The 27,053-nt window shown below is 43.3% G+C and overlaps 1 protein-coding gene across 7 annotated transcripts in view; it reads right to left on the bottom strand.

Moving 5' to 3' along the window:
• The window catches only part of CACNA2D1 (calcium voltage-gated channel auxiliary subunit alpha2delta 1), a 1,227,493-nt gene that overhangs the window by 185,632 nt on the left and 1,014,808 nt on the right, over positions 1-27,053 (bottom strand). For all 7 annotated transcript variants that reach the window (XM_063926939.1, XM_063926941.1, XM_063926940.1 and 4 more), the window contains one exon: positions 7,584-7,662. In XM_063926939.1, the coding sequence (XP_063783009.1) occupies positions 7,584-7,662 (79 nt within the window). The remainder of the gene's footprint in view (positions 1-7,583; positions 7,663-27,053) is intronic.

The raw sequence follows: 27,053 nt of genomic DNA, 5'->3' as shown, positions 1-27,053 counted from the left end.
TTTTAGAGTAGCTCCAGACTTACTCTGCCTGTGCGATCAGTTCAGTGCTTGTCGTTCCTGGTTTGACGTCACAAACACTCCCAGCGTTCGCCCAGACACTCCCCCGTTTCTCCGGCCACTCCTGCGTTTTTTCCGGAAACGGTAGCGTTTTCAGCCACACGCCCATAAAACGCCGTGTTTCCGCCCAGTAACACCCATTTCCTGTCAATCACACTACGTTCGCCGGTGCGAACAAAAAGCCGTGAGTAAAAATCCTTTCTTCATAGCAGAATTACTTAGCGCAGTCGCAGTGCGAACATTGCGCATGCGCTCTAAGCTGATTTTCACTGCGATGCGAAAAAAAAGAACGAGCGAACGACTCGGAATGAGGGCCAATCTTTTTTACATTTGAGTTACAGTAATTATAAGTTGGACAGATCTCTCTACATGAACACATATACAGATGCGCATCCATCCTGTGGTATGGCCACACATGCACACTTGCCACTGGTGCAACTTAGTGGGCCAAGCTGTGGCTAGTCGCACCCATGATTTTGGAGCACCTCTGGCTGATTCTGAATTAGACAGATCTTGGCCGGATCTGTCTTTGCATGAAATTGATGTTTCAGGGTGGACTCTGAATGCGAGAATACGCTCGCACGTAACTGGTCTGACGTATGGGGGTAACATGGGAGTGTTGTGGACATATGGCTTGAGTTCTGTACTATTTGGAAAGAGGAAGTCTACTACAGACCAATATCTTGCACCTACACATGTGTCCTCCTATGCTTTGGCTTTAGTTGCTCCGAACAGCTCCTCTCAATGCACCAGGTTTCAGATGACTCGGCCATACCAAGTGTTTTTTCCACTGAAAATGTGAGTCTTATTTGTATAGAAAAAAAACAACAACTGGAAGTGACATAACTGTCACGATCCGGGTATCTGGACGCCATTATTTACCTTTCAGGTGTCTCCTGAGGCTGGCTCAGCGTCCTAGGCCCGGTTTCCAGCTGTGTTGCTAGCATTCATATGACATGTCTCATCTCTGCTGGTCCGTGGATATTGTCCTTCCAGTGCCCAGGCGACTGGCATGGCGTCACCAGCCAGTGGGGCCTCGGGCATTGTCTGTGTATTCTCAATGCATTACAGGTTATGTGGCACTCCTCATCTACTGCGGCCACGGCCGTCCGCGCTGGAGGTCTGAGACGCAAGTCGGCGTTCTCTGTGTTCACCGCCGCCATTACAGAGGAATCTCCATGTGGTGTTACAAACAAGGTTTCCCTCCACTGGCCGGTATGGGCGCAGCCATCTTAGTTCTAGTCACATGATCCTGTCCTCCAATCCATAGCTCCATTGAAGTCTACCTAATTGCTCATCCAATCCCTGCATACCTAAGGGTATAAAGGGATTGAGCCTGAACCAGGAAATCATCAGTGCTTTGGTTGTCAAACCTTGTTTCCAGTCTCTCTCTCCTGTGGTTGTTTCCATTTCAGGTTTCCAGCTCCTGTTTCCAGATTCCACTAAGAGACCCACACCAGCCTACCATCTTGCGGTGCAGCCTGACTCTATAGTCTCCTGTGTTTGCTCCAGCTTCCAGCTACAGTTTCATCTGCTTCCAGCGGTCAGCTTCCAGCAGTGATCAGCTTTCTTAAAGAGCCGGTGCTTTTCCAGCGGTTACCTGCATACCATCGGTTACCTGCATACCATCGGTTACCTGCATACCCTCGGTACCTGCAAACCATCGGTTTCTACATCTTCGCTCCCTAGCTTCATTCTACTATCTGGCTGGTTCCATCCAGCATCTACTCCATGTCTTAACACCTGGCTGGTTCCATCCAGCGTCGTCAGCAGCTAGCTCAACTACAGTGCTACCAGCTTCCAGTGAAACATCTGCTGGTGTGTTCCTTGGTTATACCTCATACTACGGACGGGTCTGGTAAGGACATTCCATCTCTGGGACATTAAGAACTGTACCTACTGCTACCAGTACCCTGTGGCCGTTGCCAACCCGTAGTTCTCCAGGAACTGCTTTTATCAAATCTGCTGTATATCTTCATTGACTTATTACTGCTGTGATTACATGGAGTTCAGTTAATAAATACTTATTGACTTTTAATCCTGGTTGTCATGGTCACGCCTTCGGGCAACCTTTCTACATCCTACTCGTATGTCCAGGGGTCTGATTAAACCTCCGAAGTTTAGCTTCACCCCAGCCCCTACAACTGAGGCTTCCTCCTGTCAGCTCAGGCCCTCAGTTGTGACAATAACTGCTTTACTAGCATGTACAGACCACTGGGGCTTGCAACATTTGTACATCTGTGTGTGACTGTGTCCTAATCTGTATAAACAGGGCTCCGACTTTTCCTCATGCAACTTTGTGTGTGTAAAACCAATTCCTGTGTGGTTACAGTCGCAGTCTAGCATCTCAGGTACACTGTGAGAGGCTTTTCCCTGCATCTGTGATGCCACTAAGGCCTAGATTTATCAAGCCTTGAAGAGTGATAAATTGCATGGTGATACTGTAAAGTAAAATGAATTAGCTCCTGTCATTTTTCAAACACAGCCTGTAACATGGCTGTTAGGCCCTTATTGGCTGGTACTTTATCACCGTGTAATTTATCACTTCCCAAGGCTTGATAAATCTAGGTCTATGTCTCCAAATGTAAAAACAAAGTGTCACTCATCTTGGAGCATCTCACTGGCACCAAACATCTCATGCCGTATGGTGTATAGACACTCAGTGGATTAGGACACATTTGTATGCTACTGGTGCAAAGCCCATAATAATGATGACAGCGGTGATTGTGGATGGAAAAAGAGTGGGAGGAGCTTGAAGCTGCATGGATTCTTGTAATAGCCCTATGGAAAGTCATATTAGCATAAGGTAGTAAATCAGGGGCAAATTAACACATGAGTGGGGCTTATGTGCATCGGTCCCTCCACATCCTACAGATGTGTCCTCATACATCTTGCCTCAATAAGCCACGTAGCAGGAGATTCCTGGCGTGAGTGAGCTGATAGGTCTTGTGCAACTCCATTAGTGTCGGGTGTTTTTGTTTTACAGAAATATGTTTTATTCGCATTGCTATGCAAATAGAACGTACAAGCAGACTCTGCTGATTAAAATGGTATCTGGCATGCCAATATTCTGTGTGAGACTGCGCCTATATCTGCATATGAAATGCTAGTAAAACACTGTAATGTAACAATTCGTATGCAGATAAAGCTGCAGACGCACAGAGAATATAGGCATGCCATCATTTTAATCAGCATAAGATGCTTATGCATCTTATTCACATCGTTATGCAAATAAGATGCATTTTATTATTATTATTATTATTATTATTATTATTATCCTTTATTTATATGGCGCCACAAGGGTCCTGCAGCGCCCAATTACAGAGTACATAAACAAATAATCAAACAGGAAAACAGCAACTTACAGTTGATGACAGTATAGGACAAGTACAGGGTAAATAAACATAGTTGCATCAGCAGATGACACTGGAATAAGTATCAGGTGGCAGAAGACTGATGGAATTGATGCAGTTGAAGATTATTAAAGTAAGAAAAGGATAAGCTCATGAGGGAAGAGGGCCCTGCTCGTGAGAGCTTACATTCTAAAGGGGAGGGATAGACAGACAAGGGTGACACAGTTGGGGTACATAGAGAGCGTAGTACAGAGGGTTAGGATGAGATTTGGCTGGGTTTGGTGAAGAAGTGGGTCTTGAGAGCCCGTTTGAAGTTTTGTAGAGAGGTGGAGAGTCTGAGGGGGAGAGGTAGGGAATTCCAAAGAAGTGGTGCAGCACGTGAGAAATCTTGGAGGTAGGAGTGGGAGGAAGTAATCCGTAGGCAGGAGAGTCGGCGTGCATTAGCAGAGCGAAGAGGACGGGTGGGAGTGTAAAGGGAGATAAGGTCAGAGATGTAGATGGGAGAGGAGAGGGTGAGGGCTTTGTAAGCGAGTGTGAGAAGCTTGAAATGGATTTTAATGGAACAAGTTGCACGTAAAGACACTCGGCGCTACCTAGTCACACGAGAGCTGGTTAACATGCAGAGAGCCTAGATGTAAGTGGACACATCTACACTGTCCTACAAACTGCCATCTTCACAGTAATATTAATGAAGATGGCCCATGTGCATAAGATAGCAAAAGCTCTGGCTCAGTGCCAGAGCCTTTTCTTTCACTGTGTGTCGCCATCTTTTTGAAGATGTCACTGACAAGTTGTCGCTTTATGGCACCAAATACGTGTACTCTGGGTGCAGGGTGTGTATTGTGGGGCCCATCTGGACCCAGGGGACCGTGTGCATCACACACCCTGCACCCATGGTAAATACACATATGCAATTAGACTTCCAGAGCATCACGCAAACACAGTCACTTTGCGTCCAACTCAGAATCAGCCCCACTATATATAAAATGCCCAAGTATTCCTAAACATATAGTGCTTGGCTATGCTTAAGGGGCATTTAGAAAAACACCAATATATATATATACATCTATCTATCTCAGTTACATGTCTTTCATGTCCCCCATAAGTGTATTTGTAACCTTTTATTTGAAGGCTGCTCTAAGGTGCATACAGTATGTTTGACCATGGATCTGAAAGTCCCCTTACACAAAGCGATAGTAGTGGTAATTTAAATTTAACAAAAGCTGAATGTGGGCTTAGGGCTTGCTTATGTATAGGCTGGAACAATTTTTACTTATGATTTACTAGCTAAATACCCTGCTTTGCTACAGCATTTCAAGTATTTCCATACGTATAACTTTCATTTTGAAGGACTTCCTGATAAGCTAATTACACTTACATCAGGACATGCGCCACCCGCCGCTGCCAATCTTTGTCAGGCCGCACCTCTGGGCGAGCCTTCCCTAGATTGATGCTGTCAAAAGGCTGTCACTGAGGAGAATCATTTTCCTCATTCTCTGCCCCGTCCTGCCTCTGATGCTGCCCTGCTCAGTGCTGTAAATGCTGGGATGAGAGGCCAAGCTTCCGCCTGCTGTATGTTAAATATGTAAGGTTTGCAGGGATAGGCTGACTCTATTACAAAGGGTCCTAGGTCTCCTTGCTTAGCTTCTCACTCTCCTTAGGGCTTTAGGGCTCCTCTTTTGAGGTAAAAAGGTAAAGATTTTCACACAACACTTAAGGTCACTTGAAGATCTGTTGTTACCCTTTACATGCCAGATAAGCTGTTGCTGTCTATCAAGCTTTCCTTTAATGCATTTAAGAGTCAAAATATCTATCTCTCCTTTCCTCCTATTGCTCTCTGAGAGGTTCGACAATGTTTAGTTCAAGTGACAGGTTAACCTCTGATAATTAAGACACTGTCCTCTCCTGACTGGAAATAGGTTGGTTAAGTACAGAAGGAGCCGTGCTCATCTGAGGCGGCTCCATTGCAGGCGTGAACTCCCAGCGTGAATTGGCGATCCGTCCACCTAGCCCCACCGGGAGTGCACAGAGATGCTCTCCCATTCACTAGAATGGGGTGCGTCTCCATCAGTGTCTCCGTCACGGACGCATGGCAGTTGATGTGGTTCCCCTATTTGAACAATGGACTGCTCTGCAACTGCCACTGCAAGGAAGTCCGGGAACACAGCATTATGTTCTCCCCCATCCGCGACTTGGTATCGCCAGCACCATGCATTCTTTATAGCCCTGGCTGGGTGGGCTGTCTTAACTCTTGTCTGTGACGGGGGGAATTATATCACCCCTTTTAACCCCTTTATGGGTGAAAAATCCCTTCTTGGTGGGTGCCTACATCACAAAAACAAGCTACTGTCCAAATGTCAAATTCCTAGTTCTTATGATTCAGGAGATTTTGTGATTAGTTAGTGGTATTTGCCTTTTATATATATACATATTAAAATCAATGTTGAAATACACATACCTGTATTCTATACAGCGCTGGAAAATATGTGTGCACTTTTTAAATAACCGTTAATAAATAATGTGCTTTGGCATAAACAGGAAAGTTGAACTTCACAATAAGATACAGTAGTTATTAAATCGTGAATGGTAATTCAGAATGTAATGACTGAGTTAAAGGCAATAAACAATATAAGATCCCAGCTATAGGCGTCCTGCTATTATTCTATAAAGGAATTTTGTAAACTCCATCATGCATGTACAAAAAGAAAACCAATAATAGCAGCGCTGAATTCAATTAATACTAAAAATTTAAAAATGAGATGGATTGAATGAAAACAGATTAAAAAATGTATTAATAACTCTGATTAATAACCAATTAAAAGTCAATGTGACCACCGGCAGAATAAGTGAACCAGAAATGTCAGTTCCTTTTAAATAACTGGACACCAGTTTAGGCAGAATATACAGGCTTAGGAACTGATTGCACAGTCCCGAAAAAGGGTTATTACCGCTTCTTAGGCCGCTGGAGGGAGAAATATCCCATGGATGATCCTTCAATTGGGAGTTGATAGCATATTCTCAATCCTCACCAGTATGCGGAGCTTGACTTGCGGGATGGTCCTAAGTACGCCTATTAAAATCCACCAAATAGCAAACTCTGGGCATCCAGTATGGTCCGGGCACTGGTTCAGCAACAAAGCAACGGTGATCAGGGTGGCACCTGACGCGTTTCGCTGCAGGTCCTGCAGCTTTTTCAAAGGCCTTTGAAAAAGCTGCAGCGAAACGCGTCAGGTGCCACCCTGATCACCGTTGCTTTGTTGCTGAACCAGTGCCCGGACCATACTGGATGCCCAGAGTTTGCTAGTTGGTGGATTTTAACAGGCGTACTTAGGACCATCCCGCAAGTCAAGCTCCGCATACTGGTGAGGATTGAGAATATGCTATCAACTCCCAATTGAAGGATCATCCATGGGATATTTCTCCCTCCAGCGGCCTAAGAAGTGGTAATAACCCTTTTTGGGACTGTGCAATCAGTTCCTAAGCCTGTATATTCTGCCTAAACTGGTGTCCAGTTATTTAAAAGGAACTGACATTTCTGGTTCACTTATTCTGCCGGTGGTCACATTGACTTTTAATTGGTTATTAATCAGAGTTATTAATACATTTTTTAATCTGTTTTCATTCAATCCATCTCATTTTTTAATTTTTAGTATTAATTGAATTCAGCGCTGCTATTATTGGTTTTCTTTTTGTGTATGCTTAGGTATCAGGATTGACTAATCCTGTTATATAGCAGCAGCATTAGAACAACAGCCCATATTGCGCCCGAGCACCGTTCTTGGTATTTTCCATCTGTTGCATCCATCATGCATGTGTTTAGTGAAGCATTTTGTTACTATAGCACATAAGTGTTATTTTGAAGCCACATTACTGTATGTACTGTATAAGACCCACAGCACAGCAGCAAGTTAATGCAGACACTAGACATTCCCTGTTTACCTGATATATTTTGAGATTGCAATAGCACAATGTAAAAATAAACATTTCAAACCAACTCTGGGACCTGCTTTAGCGCTGATGTAAATATTGAATAAACTGTGAATCTCCCATAAGTGGGAGTTGCGTTGCAAGTGTAGTTAAAGTGGGCACTGAAAGCTGTTTTAATTTTTTTTCTCTCAGCTAATCTATGAAAACACATTAACAGCAAATTAATACATTTTCTATTTGCGGTACCTTTGTTTTCACAGGCCATCCACTGTATAGGCCCCTTATCATAATTATGCTGGCCGACAGAGAAGGTAAATACTCGAACCTAGAAAAAAAAACACAGTAGTTTTTATCAAAGCATTAAAACATTTTAAGATCTGGAAATACTTCATATGTACCTTCAGCTGATAATTAAACATCATATTTCACATTATTTGTCATATGATACATTACTTAATGTTTGCTTAAAATTGAGTTAGGTTTAGTTTAATAAAGACATGATTTGCTTTTTATGGCTTCTGTTTGAGGAAAAGCTGTAAAATATATGATACATTCCAAGGTCAATTCATACGGTTTCTTTTTAGATGTTTCTTATGTACTAGTGCATTGTTCATGCGGAAATATTTTAATTAAAGTAGCAAAAGAATGTTTTTGTGTCTATTTTGAAAAGCAACTGCCGTAATGCTACAAATTCCAACCAAAACCTTTTGAGGCCTTTATCATAGAAAGGCTTACATAGCAAAGTATATTTAAGCAACAATGATGCATAACCAGAGCTACAGATTTCCATACTATGTACCAATATCCCAGTCCAGGTGAATCATTGCACCTTATTGAGTTGAAAAATATGAATTAAAAATGTGCACTGACAGCTGTTTATTAAATAGCCAAGGTATAATTAAAGCACCAATTTCCCAGAAAATATGTAATCCATTAAATGGCCAGTTAAGTACTTTTTATACATGCATTTATTATGCACCCAATATCTCTGGTTGGAAACCAAAATGGCTGCCAGACACAGGGGACAGTCATTCTGCTACAAGGAATACATACTATTTACCAACGGCCGGGATGCCGGCTGACAAGATACCGACAGCGGCATCCCAGCTGCCAGTATGCCGCCAGCGGGTGCTGCCCTTACCGCGCTGTGAGCATTTTATATTCTCCCTCTGTGGATGTCGTGGACACCAACAGAGGGAGAAAAGCAAGTATTCCGGTAGCGGCTTTTCACCACCTGTTAGGATTCCAGCGTCGGCACTGTGACTGCCGGGATCCCGACAGGCAGTCTCGTGGTTGCCTCCCCTGCTACAAAGATACAAACAGCTTGTCATTCCAAAGCTTCTCTGCTTACTGAAAAACCAAGTGTAATGTGTTGCCTGGGTAGCCCAGAAACCTAAATTAATACCGACATGAAGAAAAAAATAAGGGAACAATAAGGTACTATATATTAACAAAACAAAACAAAAATGTTTTTGTTAGTTTGATACTTTAAACAAAGTAATTGCACTTATGAACTAATAAGTTAGAATATTTTAAAACTAGGGGGCAGATGTATTTACGCCTGGAGAAGTGATAAAGCAATGATAAGTGGAAAGTCTACCCCATCTGTGTCTGTTTGCCCCTTCCCTTTAGAATGTAAGCTCTCACGAGCAGGGCTCTCTTCCCTCATGTGCTTATCCTTTTCTTACTTTAATAATCTTCAACTGCATCAAATCCTGCAGTTTTCGGCCACCCTGATACTTATCTCAGTGTCATCTGCTGATGTAGTTATGTTTAGTTACCCTGTACTTGTCCTATATTGTCTTCAACTGTAAGTCACTGTTTTCCTGTTTTGATTATTTGCTTATGTACTCCGTACTTGGGCGCTGCGGAACCCTTGTGGCGCCATATAAATAATATATAATAATAATAAATGTGATAATGCGCCAGCCAATCGTTACGGGTTTGAAAATTTACAGTTAGGAACTGATTGTCTGGTGTGTTATCACGTTTCACTTATTACTGCTTTATCACTTCTCCAGGCTTAATACATCTACCCCAATGTTTCATAACTATACGAATACAGAAAAGTGATTATTGTATCTAATCACTGCTGCATAGTTGCCTACCCTTCTGGGATGTGTGGGAGACTTCTTCTGAATTAGAGTGAGATCTCCCAGATGCCAAACAGACCAAGCAACTTTCCTGCAAAATAATTGTATGCAAGGTGGCAGGGCTAACGACATGGTGACTCAAGTTACATCATTAAGTTGTGGCCAACTCTTGTCTTGTTATTTGTTCTTTGCATCTCCTGGAGGACAGGTGTGAACAGAAGAAAACAAGTATGCCAAACTGACATCACACCTACAGTATTCAAGTGCAAGCAGGCCTTATGCCAAATCTACATGGGTGAATATGTATGAAGACACTGGCAGGGGCACAGCTAGAAATTTGCGGGCCCTATAGCAATATTTTTAAAGGCCCACTCCCTAATGGTTCTAGAGACACCTCTCTCTACTGTGGTTATTGATTTTATACCCCATAATAGTACCTTCATTCATTTTCTGCCCTACAGTAGTGACCTAGTTCATATCATTCCTTATAGATTGTAAACTTGCGAGCAGTACCTTCCTACCGCTATGTCTGTCTTTGCCCTGTTTTGTTCTATAACTGTTGTTCTAATTGTAAAGCGCAACGTAATATGCTGCACTATATAAGAAACTGCTAATAAATAAATATCATTCCCCATAGAAGTGCCCTAGTTCTAATTGTACCATACAGCACCACCAATTTATATTATGCCACAATATATTCTCAACTAGTTCACAATATGCCAGAATGTAGTACTGCCAGTACATATTATTCCATACAGTGTCTCCAGTTCACATTATGCCATACAGGTGGAGGGGGGGGGGGGGGGGGCAGGGACCAAATAGTATCTTCCCGGGGGGGATACTTCCTAATGCAGAAGATTCCATTTTGTGTTGAGATATTCTTAATGTAGGCATATGGTCCCTTTCTGGGGTATCTGGTTTCTAGGTCAGCCACACTCAGGTCGATAGACATTAGGTCGACCAGTATTGGTCGACATGCATTAGGTCTACAGGGTTTCTAGGTCAACATGACAAAAGGTCGACATGACAAAAGGTCGACATGAGTTTTTCACAATTTTTTCATTTTTTGAAGTTTTTCATACTTTACGATCCACGTGGACTACAATTGGGAACGGTAACCTGTGCTGAGTGCAGTGGTAGCGGAGCAAGGCACCTTGCACAAAGCACGGCGAGTGAAGCGAGTCACTGTACGAAGAAAATGACTAATTTAAAAAAAACCTCATGTCGACCTTTTGTCATGTCGACATTGCTCATGTCAACCTAATGCTTGCTTTGACCTATTTAGGGTGTCGACTTAGTTATTGTCGACCAATAGTGGTCGACCTAGACACTGTTGACCTAAGTGTGGTCAACCTTATGAACCACACCCCTTTCTGAGACAGCCTTAATCTCGGAGCTCAAATCCTGCCACCCAGCTTTACAAAGACAGCAAACAAGGAGAAGCCTACTCTCCAACAGTGCAGGGCTTACTCTAGTGTAGCTGTGTCTGTGAGCGTGAAACAGGATTGTGCGAGATGGATTATATCAGCGTGGAGCTTTACTGAGAGGAAGAAAGAGATATCCCCACTGATGAGTCCCCCTTTTCAAGCCCAGGCAATGGTTTGTACCCAATTTCTTAGTAGGCACTTTTGTGAACTTGGTAGGCAACTATATTTGCTGTGTCCAAGCCCTCTAAGCCTCTAGGCCCCATAGCAATGGCCCCCCTTTCACCCACTATAGCTGCTCCCATACCCACTGGGTATGTGCAGATTATAGATATAGGTATAGTGAATATTCAAAATATACTATTCAAAATTGGTAAAGCACCCATACTGCATTCGCCCCAGTCTGCTGCTGAAATATACAGTACAATACCAGTGTTTGATGAACATTAGATATATTTAAGTTAGCCAGTTTCAGGGTTGGACCACTCAGCCCTAAAATTACAATGAGACCTGACTAATTTTCGGCCTTCCCCGCGACCCTGGCGAGTACCTTCTAACAGATAAAGAGGATAGGGCTTCTATCTCTCAATCCTTATCCATGTATCTTGAATGTAATGATCCCACCGACACATCCATGTTTAATAACTGGTGTGCATTAAAGGCAGTGGTTAGGGGCACCATCATCCAAGCAGCCGCTCGACATCGAAAGCTTTTGCGTAAGCAACAGGGTGATGTTAAAGTGCGACTGGTGGACTTGGAACACAGACTTAAATCCTCCCCCTCTAATAAATCAATCTATCCGCACTAGGGAAGAATGGAATATCCTGACTCTGAAGGAGATCCATAAGAACCTTTTTAGGATAAAACACAAATTCTATATCCAGGGGGATAGGGCAGGAAGAATGTTAGCCAGAAAGCTAAGAGGGAAAGTGCCAAATTAAAGAGTTAAGGAAATCGTCAATACCAAAGCCAGAAGGTATCTGATCCATCAGACATACCCAATGCATTCGTAGAGTATTACTCTGCTCTGTATAACCTCCGTACGGATATTTCTACCCCGCAACCATCTACTATTGAGATTGACGCTTTTTTGAGCAAATTAAACCTGCCCAGCTTAGATCATAACTCCCTTCAATTATTGGAACGCCCTTGGACCTCCGAGGAGATCAGATGGGTTATTGATGGTCTTATGGATATCTGGTTTTCACCTGACTGCGCTCATCCCCTACAGTTTGAGTACTCGTGAAATGATGCAAATGGATACTTATATAAAGGTGTGTTTTACTTTCACATGTATCAAATATGACACTCAATATAATGAAACAGTGCAGATAATATTGTGGAACATGAAAAAGGTGGTAATCACAATGTGTGCTCCACGGGGAGCACCTGTTTAACTCAGTCCTTTAATCACTCAAATTGGTGATTAAATCCTTTAGGTTCTTGGCGTGTGTGTTCTGACCTAAAGGCCAATGGGCTGGAAAAAATATATATGTAATGATTAAATCTGGCTGTGTTGCTTTAAAAGTCAAATATAGATTTTCCAGTGGAAATGTCTCTAGTCCTGACCGGACTGTGTGGGCTTTAAAATTCTGTCTTTAGTAATTAGATTCATATAGTTGCAGAGGACGGCATCCCGTACCTCTGCGTGTGGAAGTCAGGTATTCTTGCACTATCATTGCGGCCGTACTTGTAAGATGTACAGGTGCGGGGGGCAGCGGGAACCTCCTGGCGGCTCCGGACAGACTCGTCCCTCAGCTCGCGCACCCGCTCTCCGGTTCGTCCTGTTAGAGATCTCCCCGTGTGCCTGCGCTGCTCGCTGGGTTGGTCGTGTTCGCGTGGGGGGGAGCTCAGCCGCAGGATCTAAACAGAGCCTGTGGCAGTGTTGCACCTCCCCACAACGGATTATATGAATCTAATTACTAAAGACAGAATTTTAAAGCCCACACAGTCCGGTCAGGACTAGAGAAATTTCCACTGGAAAATCTATATTTGGCTTTTAAAGCAACACAGCCAGATTTAATCATTACATGTATATTTTTTCCAGCCCATTGGCCTTTATGTCAGAACACACACGCCAAGAACCTAAAGGATTTAATCACCAATTTGAGTGATTAAAGAACTGAGTTAAACAGGTGCTCCCCGTGGAGCACACATTGTGATTACCACCTTTTTCATGTTCCACAATATTATCTGCACTGTTTCATTATATTGAGTGTCATATTTGATACATGTGAAAGTAAAACACACCTTTATATAAGTATCCATTTGCATCATTTCACGAGTACTCAAACTGTAGGGGATGAGCGCAGTCAGGTGAAAACCAGATATCCATATTGAACCAAAGGGCAAGGACACCCTTTTGACTAGCAGCACATCCCATACAGTAAAACCACCCCAGTGCGCAGATTACCTCCCTTTTTGTTATATTGATGGTCTTACTTTAGATAAGGCCCCAGGCCCAGATGGCTTCACAAACGGGTTTTTTAAATGTATTAGAGATATCCTGGTCCCAGTCTTAATACCTGTTTTTGACGAGGCTTCGTCATCTGGTTTGTTCCCGTCAGAAATGTTGGAGTTCAGAATACTAGCCTTTCCCAAACGCGGAAAAAACCCAACCATGTTAGATATATTTAAGTTACCAGTGAGACATGAGAATGAGAAAGCACTGTTTCCCTTTAATAACCTACAAGGCAGCACTGGTCTGGATAAAAAAAACTATTTAACAAGTATTCCTAAATCTATTGTAAATTGTAGCAGAAATTCACAGATATAGACATGACAAGGGCAGGTCCTCTTTACCATATGTTTAGAAGGGGGTGGCTGCTCTGTCTCTGACCTTACCTTGTAAGAGGTCACGTGAACAACACACTTAGTAAATTGTCTATGATCACCTCTAATGATAACCGAGTGGGTATAAAGTAATTGGAAGAGTATTTGTGGAAATGGAACAGAATGAGAAATGTAAAATGCTAACAGATCTAAATCATCCCTCCTCATGACCTTACTTGGGAAACCATAGAACACGTTTGATATATACCAGACACATAAGACACTGCGTTTACATTTCTAAGCAGATGCTTCTTCTAAGACAGTTTAGAGAAAAATACAGTGCATTAAACACTGACCTCTGTAATGTAAAGGAGGCAACCAAGTTATACAAACATTTAAGTATCAGTTTCTGTAAGTAATACTTTTAATAAAAATGTTTAATAAATGTGAAACAACAGTTTTCATGACTATATCCATTAGTACTGCTGATGTAATTAAATCTGACAAATTAGTATTCTAGTACATCACTCTTGTAACTGGATTAAAACAGATGCCTAGTCTCCAATAACACTAAACCTTTAAGGCTCATCAGCTATACTGAATGTTGTAAAACCCTCAGCTACACAGTATAAAACTAATTATGCATAAAAAGTTCTAAACTAAATGTTAAAATGCATTATATAATTTTATATTTTTATCACAAGAGTGGGTTTTTTTTCAAATAATTGCATTTCATTCTTAGAACTAATAGACTCGTTCTTATATACAGAATTTAATATTTCACTATCCTGCCAAACTATTTATAAAATTCTGCCTCTTTTTTATCTTCTTTTACTCTTACATCTGTGCTATACATATGTTTGAACTTCCAGTACGATTTTCAGTGGCCAGTTTTCCATGTCTAAGATAACTAAACCTTACTGTCCAAGCGAACTCCAATCAGATGGTAGCTCCAGTGCTTAAAGTGGTCCTAGAGAGGTGGTGGAACTCCCCCCTCCCCCCGGTGCTTATGCAAAGGGGCGTGGTCACACAATAGTAATAATGCCCACAATAGTAGCACCCCTAATACACAAAATGCCCACAGTAGTAGCATCCCGTAAAACACAATGCCCACAGCAGTAGCGCCCCTTTTACAATGCCCACAGTAGTAGTGCTCCTTGTGCAATATCCACTGTACTGGTAGTGCCCACAGTGGCTGTGCCCCTTATATAGAGCTCACAGTAGTGGTGCCCCTTATGCAATGCCCCCAGTAGTAGTGCCTCTTATGTCCCCAGGAGTGATGCCCCTTTTGAAGTGCCCCCTTTACAATGCCCTCATTAGTAGTGCCCCTATTAGTAATGCCCTTAATGGTAATGCAACTGTGTAGTATTGCCCCCAGTAGTAATTTCACCTGTAGTAATGCTACCTGTAGTTTAGACCATGTAGTTGTGCCCCCAGTAGTTTAGCCCGCAGTGGTAATGCCCCTGCAGTTTTGACCTCAGTAGTTTACAACCACTTTAGTTTAGCCTCCCAGTGGTAATGCCCCCAGTAGTTTAGCCCCTGCAGTTTACTACTCATGTAGTTTGCCCCATGTAGTTTAGCCCCCAGTGGTAATGTCGCTGTAGTTTAACACCTGCAGTTATGCCCCCAGTAGTTTAGTCCCTAGTAGTAATGCCCCTAGTAGTTTTGCCCCAGTAGTTTAGCTCAATGTATTTTGCCCCAGTAGTTTTCCTCAAGTAGTAATGACCCCCAGTAGGTTAGCCCCTGTAGTTATGCCCCCAGTAGTTTAGCCCCCAAGTAGTAATGACCCCAGTAGTTTAGCCCCTGTTATGCCCCAATAGTAATGCCCCTGTAGTTATGCCCCCAGTAGTAATGCACACCTGTAGTTATGCCTCCAGTAGTAATGCGCCCCTGTAGTTTGCCCCCAGAAGTTTGCACCCTTGTAGTTTGCCCACAGTAGTTAGCCCCTGTAGTTTATCCCCATGTAGTTTGCCCCAAGTAGTAATGTCCCCAGTAGTTTAGCCCCCTTGTAGTTTGCCCTCTTGTAGTTTAGCCCCCCGTAGTAATGCCCCCCTGTAGTCTGCCCCCTTGCAGTTTGGCCCCCCCTGTAGGTTAGCCCCCAAGTAGTAATGACCCCAGTAGTTTAGCCCTTGTTGTTATGGCCCCAGTAGTTTGTCCCCAAGTAGTAATACCCCCTTGTAGTTTGCCCCCAGTAGCTTGCCCCCTTGTAGTTTGTCCCCAGTAGTTAGCCCCCTTGTAGTTTGCCCCAGTAGCTTGCTCCCTTGTAGTTTTCCCCCAGTAGCTTGCCCCCTTGTAGTTTGCTCCCAGTAGTTAGCCCCCTTATAGTTTGCCCTCCAGTATCTTGCCCCCTTGTAGCTTGCCCCCGGTAGATTGCCCCCAGTGGTTAGCCCCCTGTAGCTTGCTCCCAGTAGATGCGCTGCTAATACACTCACTCACACATGTTTTTTTTTAAAAAACGCAACGTATTTACCAAACCCTGCTCCCGCGTCTGACCGCTGTGATCCTCCTGGCGTCCGCTCCTCAGTACTATGAGAGAGACATCATGATGTCTCTCCCATAGCGCGCACTGACAGAGCCAGAAGCCGGAGCTCAGTATTGAGCTCCTGCCGCCGGCTCCCGCTGTGTAGAGGGAGCTGGGCGCCTGCTGGTAACACAATCTCAGCAGGCGCCCTGCACCTCCCTGCGGCGCCAGGCACACATCAGGTTAGGTGAGCCAGAGAAGGCGGAACTGTGTTCCGTCTTCAAGTGGAACTGACGGAACGCAGTTCCGCCCCTGGTTAGCTCTATGTACAGTAGTAATCCCACCAGCATACCGGCATTCGGGATGCCAGCAGTCGGAATACCAATGCCAGAATCCCGACACTGGTCAGAAGACTGATGCCAGGATCTCGCATCGATCAGAATGCCACCAGCGGAATCCCGACACTGGTCAGAAGACTGATGCCAGGAAACAGACATTGACCGGAAAGCCGGCTGCGCAATCCCAACTGCCGTATGTTGGGGCTGGTGAGGGTTAGGCTGCAGGGAGGGTTAGGTTTAGGAAGTATAGGGGAGGAACTAAGGGTTAAGATAAGGCACTAAGTGGGGAGGGTTAGGCAATAAGCGGGGAAGATTAGGGTTAGGCTGCGGGGAGGGATGGTAAGGATTAGAAGGGTAGAGGAGGAGCGTTAGAATACTCATCAAGCAGGTGTTGGGATTCTGTGCATCGGTATGCTGCTGTTGGGATTCTGACTGCCATCATTCCAAGTGCAAGGATCCCAATACCATCCAGTGTCAAGAAGTCTGTCCTTCCTGACCCACTGTATGTTATAAGCTTTTCCGCCATGTATCTGTTATAATTATTTTATAGATAAAATAGCATAAAGGTTAATTGCACACTTTGGGGCTTTTTTATCAAGCTAATTAAGCCCTTAAAACAGGTGTAGTATGGTTTACCGGCGGTCAAGGTCCCGGTGATCAGCATACTGGCGCCGGAATCCTGACCGCCGGCATACCGACAGCTGGGTGAGCGCAAATGAGCCCCTTGCGGGCACGTTTATTCTCCCTCCAGGGGGGTCGTGGACCCCCAAGAGGGAGGAAGATGTCGGTATGCCGGTGGTCGGGATTCCGGCGCCGGTATGCTGGTCGCCGGGAGCCCGGCTGCCGGCAACCTGAAGACCACCTTTTAAAACATGCATAAAAAGCTGTTTCTGTATGTTTTAGGACAGAATTAAGTATCACCAGTATGCGTGACATAACAGAAAGAAGGAAATAAAAGATATACAGTCATTGCAGGAGTAATTTCCATAATTTCCTATTGGACATCGTACCAGATATATGTGACAAACTCCCAAAAGCTATATTTTTCAGACATTGCCTGCATTGTGGCTGAGCCTGCACGTGTAAGTAAAGTGAATGCATAAGTTATCCCTTTAATTATTTCTTATAGCCAGGATAGGCTCTTACTGGAGTCCATGCCCCGGCGACTGTAGAATAAGTCTGTAACTAGGGGTGTACCTAGGGCCCTGGGGTTGTTACTTTTGATGGCCCATTTGGCTTGCTGGGTGCCTGGGACAGCACCATGCAGCTTGTAGCCATGCTGGAAAGCTGCCCAAAGCATCCACATGCACTTGGCAGTCTGTAAAGCCGCCCAGACAGTGCTGTACTTCCTGGTGTACTTGAATCCTTGGCATGACATCATGATGTCACAAGTTCAGGGGAAAACCGGCAAAGGCTCTAACATACATATAATTTTTATGGGGCTGTCCACAATTTTGAATACATATGTCCCTTTGATCTTTATATTTAAATACCACATTTAGGGGGGATGCTAAATGCAATTTAACACTTCTGGGCACACATTTCTTGCTAGTTAATTTGCCATGAAAATTAAGCCACGTTAACCCTTCATAGCATTTAACGCAAATTTTTCTTTACAGCCCTTGAGTTGGTGAAAATTTTTGGAAATTCTATATCTGAAGGAAAAATTGTCACAGCTTGGCTCATAACCCGGATAACTCACCCTAATTATTAATTAGGCAACTATGAGTTTTTAATTAGCTTCATTTGGCTAATAATGGTATGCCATTTTGGGGAGGATATTCTGCAAAAAAAGCAGAATAATGTGTTAAATAATGTGGGCCAAGTATATGGCAGTGTTGTGTTGGTGGGACAAGTGTTTTAAACTCTTTAATAAAGAGACTTTCAGTTTCTGTGATAACACAAGTAAAAGCGTAACCATAACAATAGCAGCCACATGTTAATTATAATGCCCAATGGAATATGCTGCCCAATGGGTGCTGTGTGTGCCATCCCACTTCGCACACTCTGCTCCAATTTCTTTAATACTCAGCACTTCAGAGTGCCCCTTCGGTAAAAAAACAGAGACAGAATTCATTACTGGGAAAATGGCCGTGCTCATGCACAGTAGAGAAATCGGTGGTAAAATAGCTGCTGCACCATTTTTCTGGAGATTTGCGCGTGTGTATTAGAATCTGAGCCCCTAGTGACTCTAAAGCACTGCCGGCTAGAGAGGAGGAGGCCCGGACGGAGGAGCCTGTACACATGCCTCCTCCTCGCTGGCGCTATATAAGGAAAAGTTAATAAAGAAAAAATGCTACTGTAGCAAGGCTCATAGAAAAACAAACTGTTTAACTCTGGCTGTGTATCGATTGATGCTGAGCGTAAACAGATATGTCAACAACTCGATATACAGTACAATGTCTCCTCCTCACCTAACCTTTTTGCAGGAACCGGAGGCCTGGAGTAATGATGACATCCATAGCAATAACTAACAACGTCTGATTGGATGTTAGCATTTTAAACCGTTCAGATGTTAGTACATTGGGGGTCATTCTGACCCATTCGCTCGCTAAATTTAGCACAGCTACGATCAACTCGGAATGACCCCATTATTTGTTATCAAGTCATGTCCATCTATACAGATTTCTTATTAATGATTTACTGTACATTAGGACAGTGAATACTGTGTTAGTATATTTCTTAACATTTTGTAAGGAAAATACAACTTTTGCATTTATTAATACCACTGTCACTAGACACTTTTGTGTTATGTATCTCACACGTCATTACATCATTAGTTACCAGCCCGACAAAATGACAAAACAACATAACAGTAATGTTAGTGCTGGTGGCTGTGCATACCTGAATAGAGCAACACTCGAATTGCTCCGTCTAGTGGCCACCGACAGGAAATACACTTGAAATCCCCCAATAGAAGTGCAGAGCAGCGTCAGCCTTTTATTATATAGGATACTGGGATAAATGTATGAAGCAGTGATAAGAGTGGAGAAGTGAGCCAGTGGAGAAGCTGCCCATGGCAACCAATCAGCTGCTCTATATAATTGTATAGTATGCAAAATATAAATATTACTTCAATGTTAATTGGTTGCCATGTGCAACTTCTCCACTGGCTCACTTCTCCACTCTTATCACTGCTTCATACATTTACCCCATTGTGTGGGCTCTCCTATTTACTGGTAACAATGTTGAGTGACATCTGTAAGTATGCATACTGTATTCGTATATATATGGTGTACTCCTGATGCAGAAATGCTGTATTTTGTGTTGGACATATCATGAAATACATGTGACTCAATGTCCACTAGTAAGCACATGCTGTTTGCAACATAATTTTTATATGTACATTTGGAGTGTTGTGATCCCTCACGTTTTCCGATTCCAAAAGATGGTATTATTCAAATTGTATGTTGTATCAATGTATATTCGGTGTGGGAAACGTCATTTGTAAAACTGTATGAACTGAGTCAAGGGACATTTGAGATTTTCTATATCTCTTCTGTTATAAAGAAGTGAATGTTTAATGTACACCTCAGGGAGATGAGCTACAAAGGACTTTTGAAGCTTGTACACAGACTTTCCGACTGCTTAGGAGATAGAAATCCCTGGGCCATAAATCTGCCCAACTTGGACAACCCACCTCCACTATTAACTGAGAGATAGTTACTTAGGATTGACAGACTTATTCAGTACCCCCCAGCAACAAGACAGATAAAAATCCACCAGGGTAGAGGGTCAATTGAGTAAGACTGAGGGATAAAGTATGAGCAGAATATGCTCGGCTGCGCTCTTGTGACATGGAGTAAAAAATGCATCCAACTGTAAATGAGGACAGTCAAAAGGATGGTACAATAATGCTGACTGACACAATGTTAACATGGTAAAACATTTGAAACCCAAGTTGTTGACACTTACACAATGTTGACAATCAAAATTAAATGTTGACATATGATATGTTGACACAGTCTAAATGTCAACAATAGAAATTATAGGGCTACGGTAAGGCTTAAAATTGGGTGTCATCATTATGTACCTGTTGACATGCTGGCTGTCAACATTTTGAACATGTCATCATTTTGAAGGAGTTGACATTTTCCAAGTGGACATTGGGGTTGTCAAGATTCTAAACAAGTTAACTTTTTTCTTTCTACATTGTAGAGTCTATATAATGGCTGTCGGCATTGTGATGATATATAGAACATAGAAATGTAAGTTTTTTAACATTAATAGCAATAACATCATTTACATTTAAATCCCATTACCAAAACAACTTGCTTATATTACAAAACTTTACACAGATTATGTGTCACACTGTTTTAGGTATTACCATAAAATGGATCAGTTTGACCTTCTGCAAAGTTACCGGACTCAGAAAAGTCACATGTTCTCTGCACATAACACTTTCCGTCACTGGAAAGCTATCACAAATAAGGATGTCCGTATATTAGATTACAGGAAATATAAATCTTTACTGGAGGTCATAGTTTGCTGAGTCAAATGGACATTTACTGACATGTAATTTACACAAGAATTTACAAAAGCCTTTGTGTGGCAGCTATTTAATTCATTGCCATCACCCTCATTAGAATTTTCTATTACATTCAGTAAGCAGGAGTAAAGAGTAAATTAGATCCATTTTATAGTTTTACGGCCACAAACATGTTCATGGTTCAGTCAACAATGAACTGCTATTCAAATCATTATTTAAAAAAAAAGCAGATATGATGCAAAATAATTCTCCTGGGTTTTTGGACGCAGCAGCGATGTGTATAAATGGTAATGCCACAGGAAAAAGGTGCCTCCTGCCAGCACCTGCAATATGAGTGCTGCGTCCAAAGATGCAGCACTGGATCACCATCGCGACCATAGGTCACAATGTTGGCAGCATCGGTCATAGCAGCCAGAGCTTCTCAGCCGGGGCCAGGAAATATGCGTCAGAAGATGCAGATCCTGACCTTGGGACACCCATAAAATTGGGGGCCACACATCACCATTATCAGGAATGCTGGTCAGCTTCGCCAACATCCCACCCCCAAAGTGTGCGATTATGCAGGACCCATTCTGTACATGCGCAGTCCACCCACCATCAGAGATGTACATAAATATGAATTTATAAACACATTAGCAAATGCCAAATACATATTTAACAGATTAATTGTTTAAAACAAGTATCGGACTCTAGCAATGCAAGTTTGTAGATTTTTGCCACAGTACTAAACCTAATGTCACTAATAATATTGGTAAATCTGGATTCTTATGATCTTCAAACTAGCATTCAACAATGTGAGACAATGATATTAGCAATGATTATTACCTCCAAAAATGGTGTTTCTGTAAGTTTGCCCGCAAACGCACCAAGCCTCGGAATGGTTTGGGGTTTGGATGCGGAGGGCAATGCCATCTTCAGATGGTGTTGCCCTATAAAAACCTATTGGCTTATATCGCACCTCCTCACTGAGAGGAATACAACCAGATCCCATCCCCTGTGGTGTGCATGTCACTGGATGCATGCACAGATAGGACTCCAGGTCCTAAACCAGGAAATCCTATCATTACCGCAAGAGAAGTCCTTTGTGTTTTTCATCATGGATACGGGGTTAGTAAATGCCGATATCCATGCGGAAAGTGGTGGGATGCATTGCAAGCAAAATGCGATGCTTGCTGCATCCCGCTCCCTGACCCCATTTGAGTTCTGCATACATGGCAGTACCGATGGTGTAATGGTAAGCATTACTGCCTCACAGCAATGAGGTCATGAGTTCAATTCCCACCATGGCTCTAACTGTGTGGAGTTTGTATATTCTCTGCGTACTTGCGTGGGTTTCCTTCGGGTACTCTGGTTTCTTCCCACAATCCAAAAATATACTGGTAGGTTAATTGGATCCCAACAAAAATTAACCCTAGTGTGAATGCGTGTGCGTATACATGTAATATGAAATATAGATTGTAAGCTCCATTGGGGCAGGGACTAATGTGAATGGACAAATATTCTCTCTGTAAAGCGCTGCGGAATATGTGTGTGCTATATAAATAACTAGTAATACATAAATAAATATGTCATGCTTGTTATGAGAATTATTTAAATACCATTTACATAACTTTACATTCACTTTGAAATAATGAAGCAGAATTTTAAACAATAAATGTAAAGTGATTTTGCGAATATTACTGGGTTCAAAGTACAAAGTCTGAAAACCCACTAACATGCATACATTTAAGCTTTAAAGTGTGCAAACTGGCTCACTCATGTCTGAAACAGGTTAATCTGACTATGGCCGAGCTGGTTGACTTCCTCGAATTTAGATAATTTTTTTGATTGATCAAACAATCATGAATTTCCAGCAATTGTAAAATTATTTCCTTTTTGGTAATGTCTGTTTAACAGGATTGAACAAGTTCTAATATTTGTATCTATAACATTCTTGAACTACACATTCTCAATTATATTGTTATATATAAATATATATATATATATATATATATATATAGATAGATAGATAGATAGAGACATATATATATATATATATATATATATATATACAGTTGTGCTCATAAGTTTACATACCCTAGCAGAATTTGTTATTCAGGAACTGAAGGCTTTTTGCCAAGAAGAATGGTCAGCTTTACCATCTGAGAAAATAAAGAGCCTCATCCACAACTACCACAAAAGACTTAAAGCTGTCATTGATGTTAAAGGGGGCAATACACGGTATTAAGAACTGGGGTATGTAAACTTTTGATCAGGGTCATTTGGGTAGTTTCTGTTGTCATTATGATTTAAAAAGAGTAAACACAGTTGTTTGACAATAAATGGCTTCACCTAACCACTAACCATGAGTGAAAGAAAAGTTTGTGAGTTATCATTCATATTCTCTGACAAATGGCCAGAAATCACAAATTCTGCTAGGGTATATAAACTTATGAGCACAACTATATATATATATATATATATATATATATAAAATAGGATTTTGGTAATCACCGTTAAATCCTTTTCTCCTAGTCCGTAGAGGATGCTGGGTACTCCAAAAGGACCATGGGGTATAGACGGGATCCGCAGGAGCTTGGGCACACTAAAAAAGACTTAAGACTGGGTGTGAACTGGCTCCTCCCTCTATGCCCCTCCTCCAGACCTCAGTTATAGGAACTGTGCCCAGGAGAGACGGACACTACAAGGAAAGATTTTTGGCTTAACTAAGGGCTACCAAATTACCAGACCACACCCTAGACATACCGTACAACCGGAATAACACCAAAAACCAGGTAACAGTATGCATAAAACTCCAGCAACCAGCTGTAACAAACCAACACACAAGTCGTGTATAACTAACTTAACCAGTAAGAAAATTCACATAATGCCAGTAATAGTCCGCACTGGGACGGGCGCCAAGCATCCTCTACGGACTAGGAGAAAAGGATTTAACGGTGAGTACCAAAATCCTATTTTCTCTTACGTCCTAGAGGATGCTGGGGACTCCAAAAGGACCATGGTGATTATACCAAAGCTTCAGAACGGGCGGGAGAGTGCGGACGACTCTGCAGCACCGACTGAGCAAACGCCAGGTCCTCATCGGCCAGGGTATCGAATTTATAGAATTTAGCAAAAGTGTTCGAGCCCGACCAAGTAGCCACTCGGCAAAGCTGTAATGCCGAAACACCATGGGCAGCCGCCCAAGATGAGCCCACCTTTCTGGTAGAATGTGCTTTAACCACCTTCGGCACCGGTAACCCCATTGAAGAATGAGCCTGTTGGATCGTACTACAAATCCAGCGTGCAATAGTCTGTTTTGACGTGGGATGACCAACCTTGTTGGCCGCATACAAAACAAACAATGCTTCAGTTTTCCTAGTAACAGCTGTTCTAGAAACGTAAACCTTTAACGCTCTTACAACATCCAGAGTTTTTGGAATCGCCACTTCTTCCGAAGCTACCGGAACCACAATAGGCTGGTTAATGTGAAATGACGAAACCACCTTTGGTAGAAATTGTTGACGAGTCCTCAATTCCGCCCTATCCGCATGAAAAATCAAGTACGGACTCTTATGAGATAAAGCTGCCAATTCCAATACTCGCCTCACAGATGCCAGCGTTATAAGCATAACCACCTTCCAAGTGAGAAATTTTAATTCAACCTTCCGCAAAGGTTCAAACCAGGCAGACATGAGGAACCGCATGATGACATCAAGGTCCCATGGCGCTACAGGCGGTACGAACGGTGGATTGATATGCATTACACCCTTCACAAAAGTCTGAACCTCTGCGAGGGTAGCTAACTTTTTGAAAGAAAATAGACATAGCCGGAATTTGCACTTTGATGGAACCCAATTTCAGGCCTGCCTCTTCCCCCGCCTGCAAAAAGTGGAGAAAACGACCCAAGTGAAAATTCTCCGCAGGAGCCTTTTTAACCTCACACCAGGAAACGTATTTCCTCCAGATACGGTGATAATGTTTCACCGTAACCTCTTTCCTAGCCTTAATGAGAGTTGGAATGACCTCCCTGGGAATACCCTTATGAGCTAATATCTGGCGCTCAACCTCCATGCCGTCAAACGCAGCCGCGGTAAGTCCAGAAACGCATGGACCCTGTAACAACAGATCCTCCCTTAGAGGAAGCGGCCAAGGATCTTCCACCAGCAAGTCCTGAAGATCCGGGTACCAGGCCCTTCTTGGCCAGTCTGGAACGACGAGAATCGCCTGAACCCTTGCTCGACGAATGATCCCCAGCACCTTTGGAATGAGAGGAAGAGGAGGGAACACATACACCAACTGGAAGACCCACAGAGTCACCAGGGCGTCCACCGCCGTGGCTTGTGGGTCCCTTGTCCTGGAACAATACCTCGGGAGCTTCTTGTTGAGCCGAGACGCCATCATGTCTATCATCGGAATTCCCCAGCGGGAAGCGGATTTCCTCAGCAGACACGAATTCCCCAGCTGGGAAGCGGATTTCCTCAGCAGACACGACCTTCATCCGGGAGAGTGGGCTCTGCACCAAGAGGTTTTTGCAGAAGTGACAGGACGTCATTTCTGCAAAAACCTCTTGGTGCAGAGCCCACTCTCCCGGATGAAGTTCGTGTCTGCTAAGGAAATCCGTTTCCCAGTTGTCCACCCCCGGTAGGAAAACTGCTGACAGTGCGCTGACGTGTTGTTCCGCCCAGCGAAGTATCTTTGTGGCCTCCGCCATTGCCGCTCTGCTCCTTGTTCCGCCTTGCCGGTTTACATGGGCCACCGCTGTGATGTTGTCTGACTGTACCAGGACCGCTCGACCCTGAAGACTTCTTGCTTGGAGCAGGCCGTTGTAAATGGCTCTTAACTCTAGAACATTTATGTGGAGATAGGCTTCCTGGGGCGACCATGTTCCCTTCAAATTTCTTCCTTGGGTGACTGCGCCCCAGCCCCGGAAACTTGCATCTGTTGTCAGAAGTACCCACTCCTGGATACCGAATCGGCGTCCCCCCAGAAGGTGATTCACTTATAGCCACCACAGGAGAGAAATTCTGGCTCTGGGAGATAAACTTATCTTCCGGTGAATGTGTAGATGAGACCCGGTCCATTTGCTCAGCAAGTCGCACTGAAACACGCGGGCGTGAAATCTGCCATATGGAATGGCTTCGTACGCTGCAACCATCTTCCCCAGAACCCGAGTACAATGATGTATCGACACACTCGACGGCTTCAGATGTTCTCTGACCATCGTCTGCAATTCCAGAGCCTTTTCTTCTGGAAGGAATACCTTCTGTAACTCCGTGTCCAGAATCATGCCCAGAAACGTAAGCCGAGTGGTCGGAATCAACTGGGATTTCGGCAAATTGAGGACCCATCCGTGTTGTCGCAGGACCGATAGAGACAACTCCACACTTTTCAGCAATCGTTCCTTAGACCTCGCCTTTATCAGGAGATCATCCAAGTATGGGATAATTGAAACCCCCTGTTTGCGAAGAAGCACCATAATTTCCGCCATGACCTTGGTGAAAATCCTCGGAGCAGTGGAAAGCCCAAACGGCAACGTCTGAAAATAAGAATTTACTTACCGATAATTCTATTTCTCATAGTCCGTAGTGGATGCTGGGGACTCCATAAGGACCATGGGGATAGCGGCTCCGCAGGAGACTGGGCACATCTAAAGAAAGCTTCAGGACTATCTGGTGTGCACTGGCTCCTCCCCCTATGACCCTCCTCCAAGCCTCAGTTAGGATACTGTGCCCAGACGAGCGTACACAATAAGGAAGGATTTTGAATCCCGGGTAAGACTCATACCAGCCACACCAATCACACCGTACAACTTGTGATCTGAACCCAGTTAACAGCATGATAACAGAGGAGCCTCTAGAAAAGATGGCTCACTACAGCAATAACCCGATTTTTTGGTAACAATAACTATGTACCAGTATTGCAGACAATCCGCACTTGGGATGGGCGCCCAGCATCCACTACGGACTATGAGAAATAGAATTATCGGTAAGTAAATTCTTATTTTCTCTAACGTCCTAAGTGGATGCTGGGGACTCCGTAAGGACCATGGGGATTATACCAAAGCTCCCAAACGGGCGGGAGAGTGCGGATGACTCTGCAGCACCAAATGAGAGAACTCCAGGTCCTCCTCAGCCAGGATATCAATTTTGTAGAATTT

The sequence above is a fragment of the Pseudophryne corroboree genome, chromosome 6 (genome assembly GCF_028390025.1).
Source record: "Pseudophryne corroboree isolate aPseCor3 chromosome 6, aPseCor3.hap2, whole genome shotgun sequence".
In the NCBI taxonomy this organism is placed as follows: Eukaryota; Metazoa; Chordata; class Amphibia; order Anura; family Myobatrachidae; genus Pseudophryne; species Pseudophryne corroboree.
The sequence above is the reverse complement of the archived record's forward strand: the minus strand, read 5'-3'. Positions and strand labels throughout refer to the sequence as shown.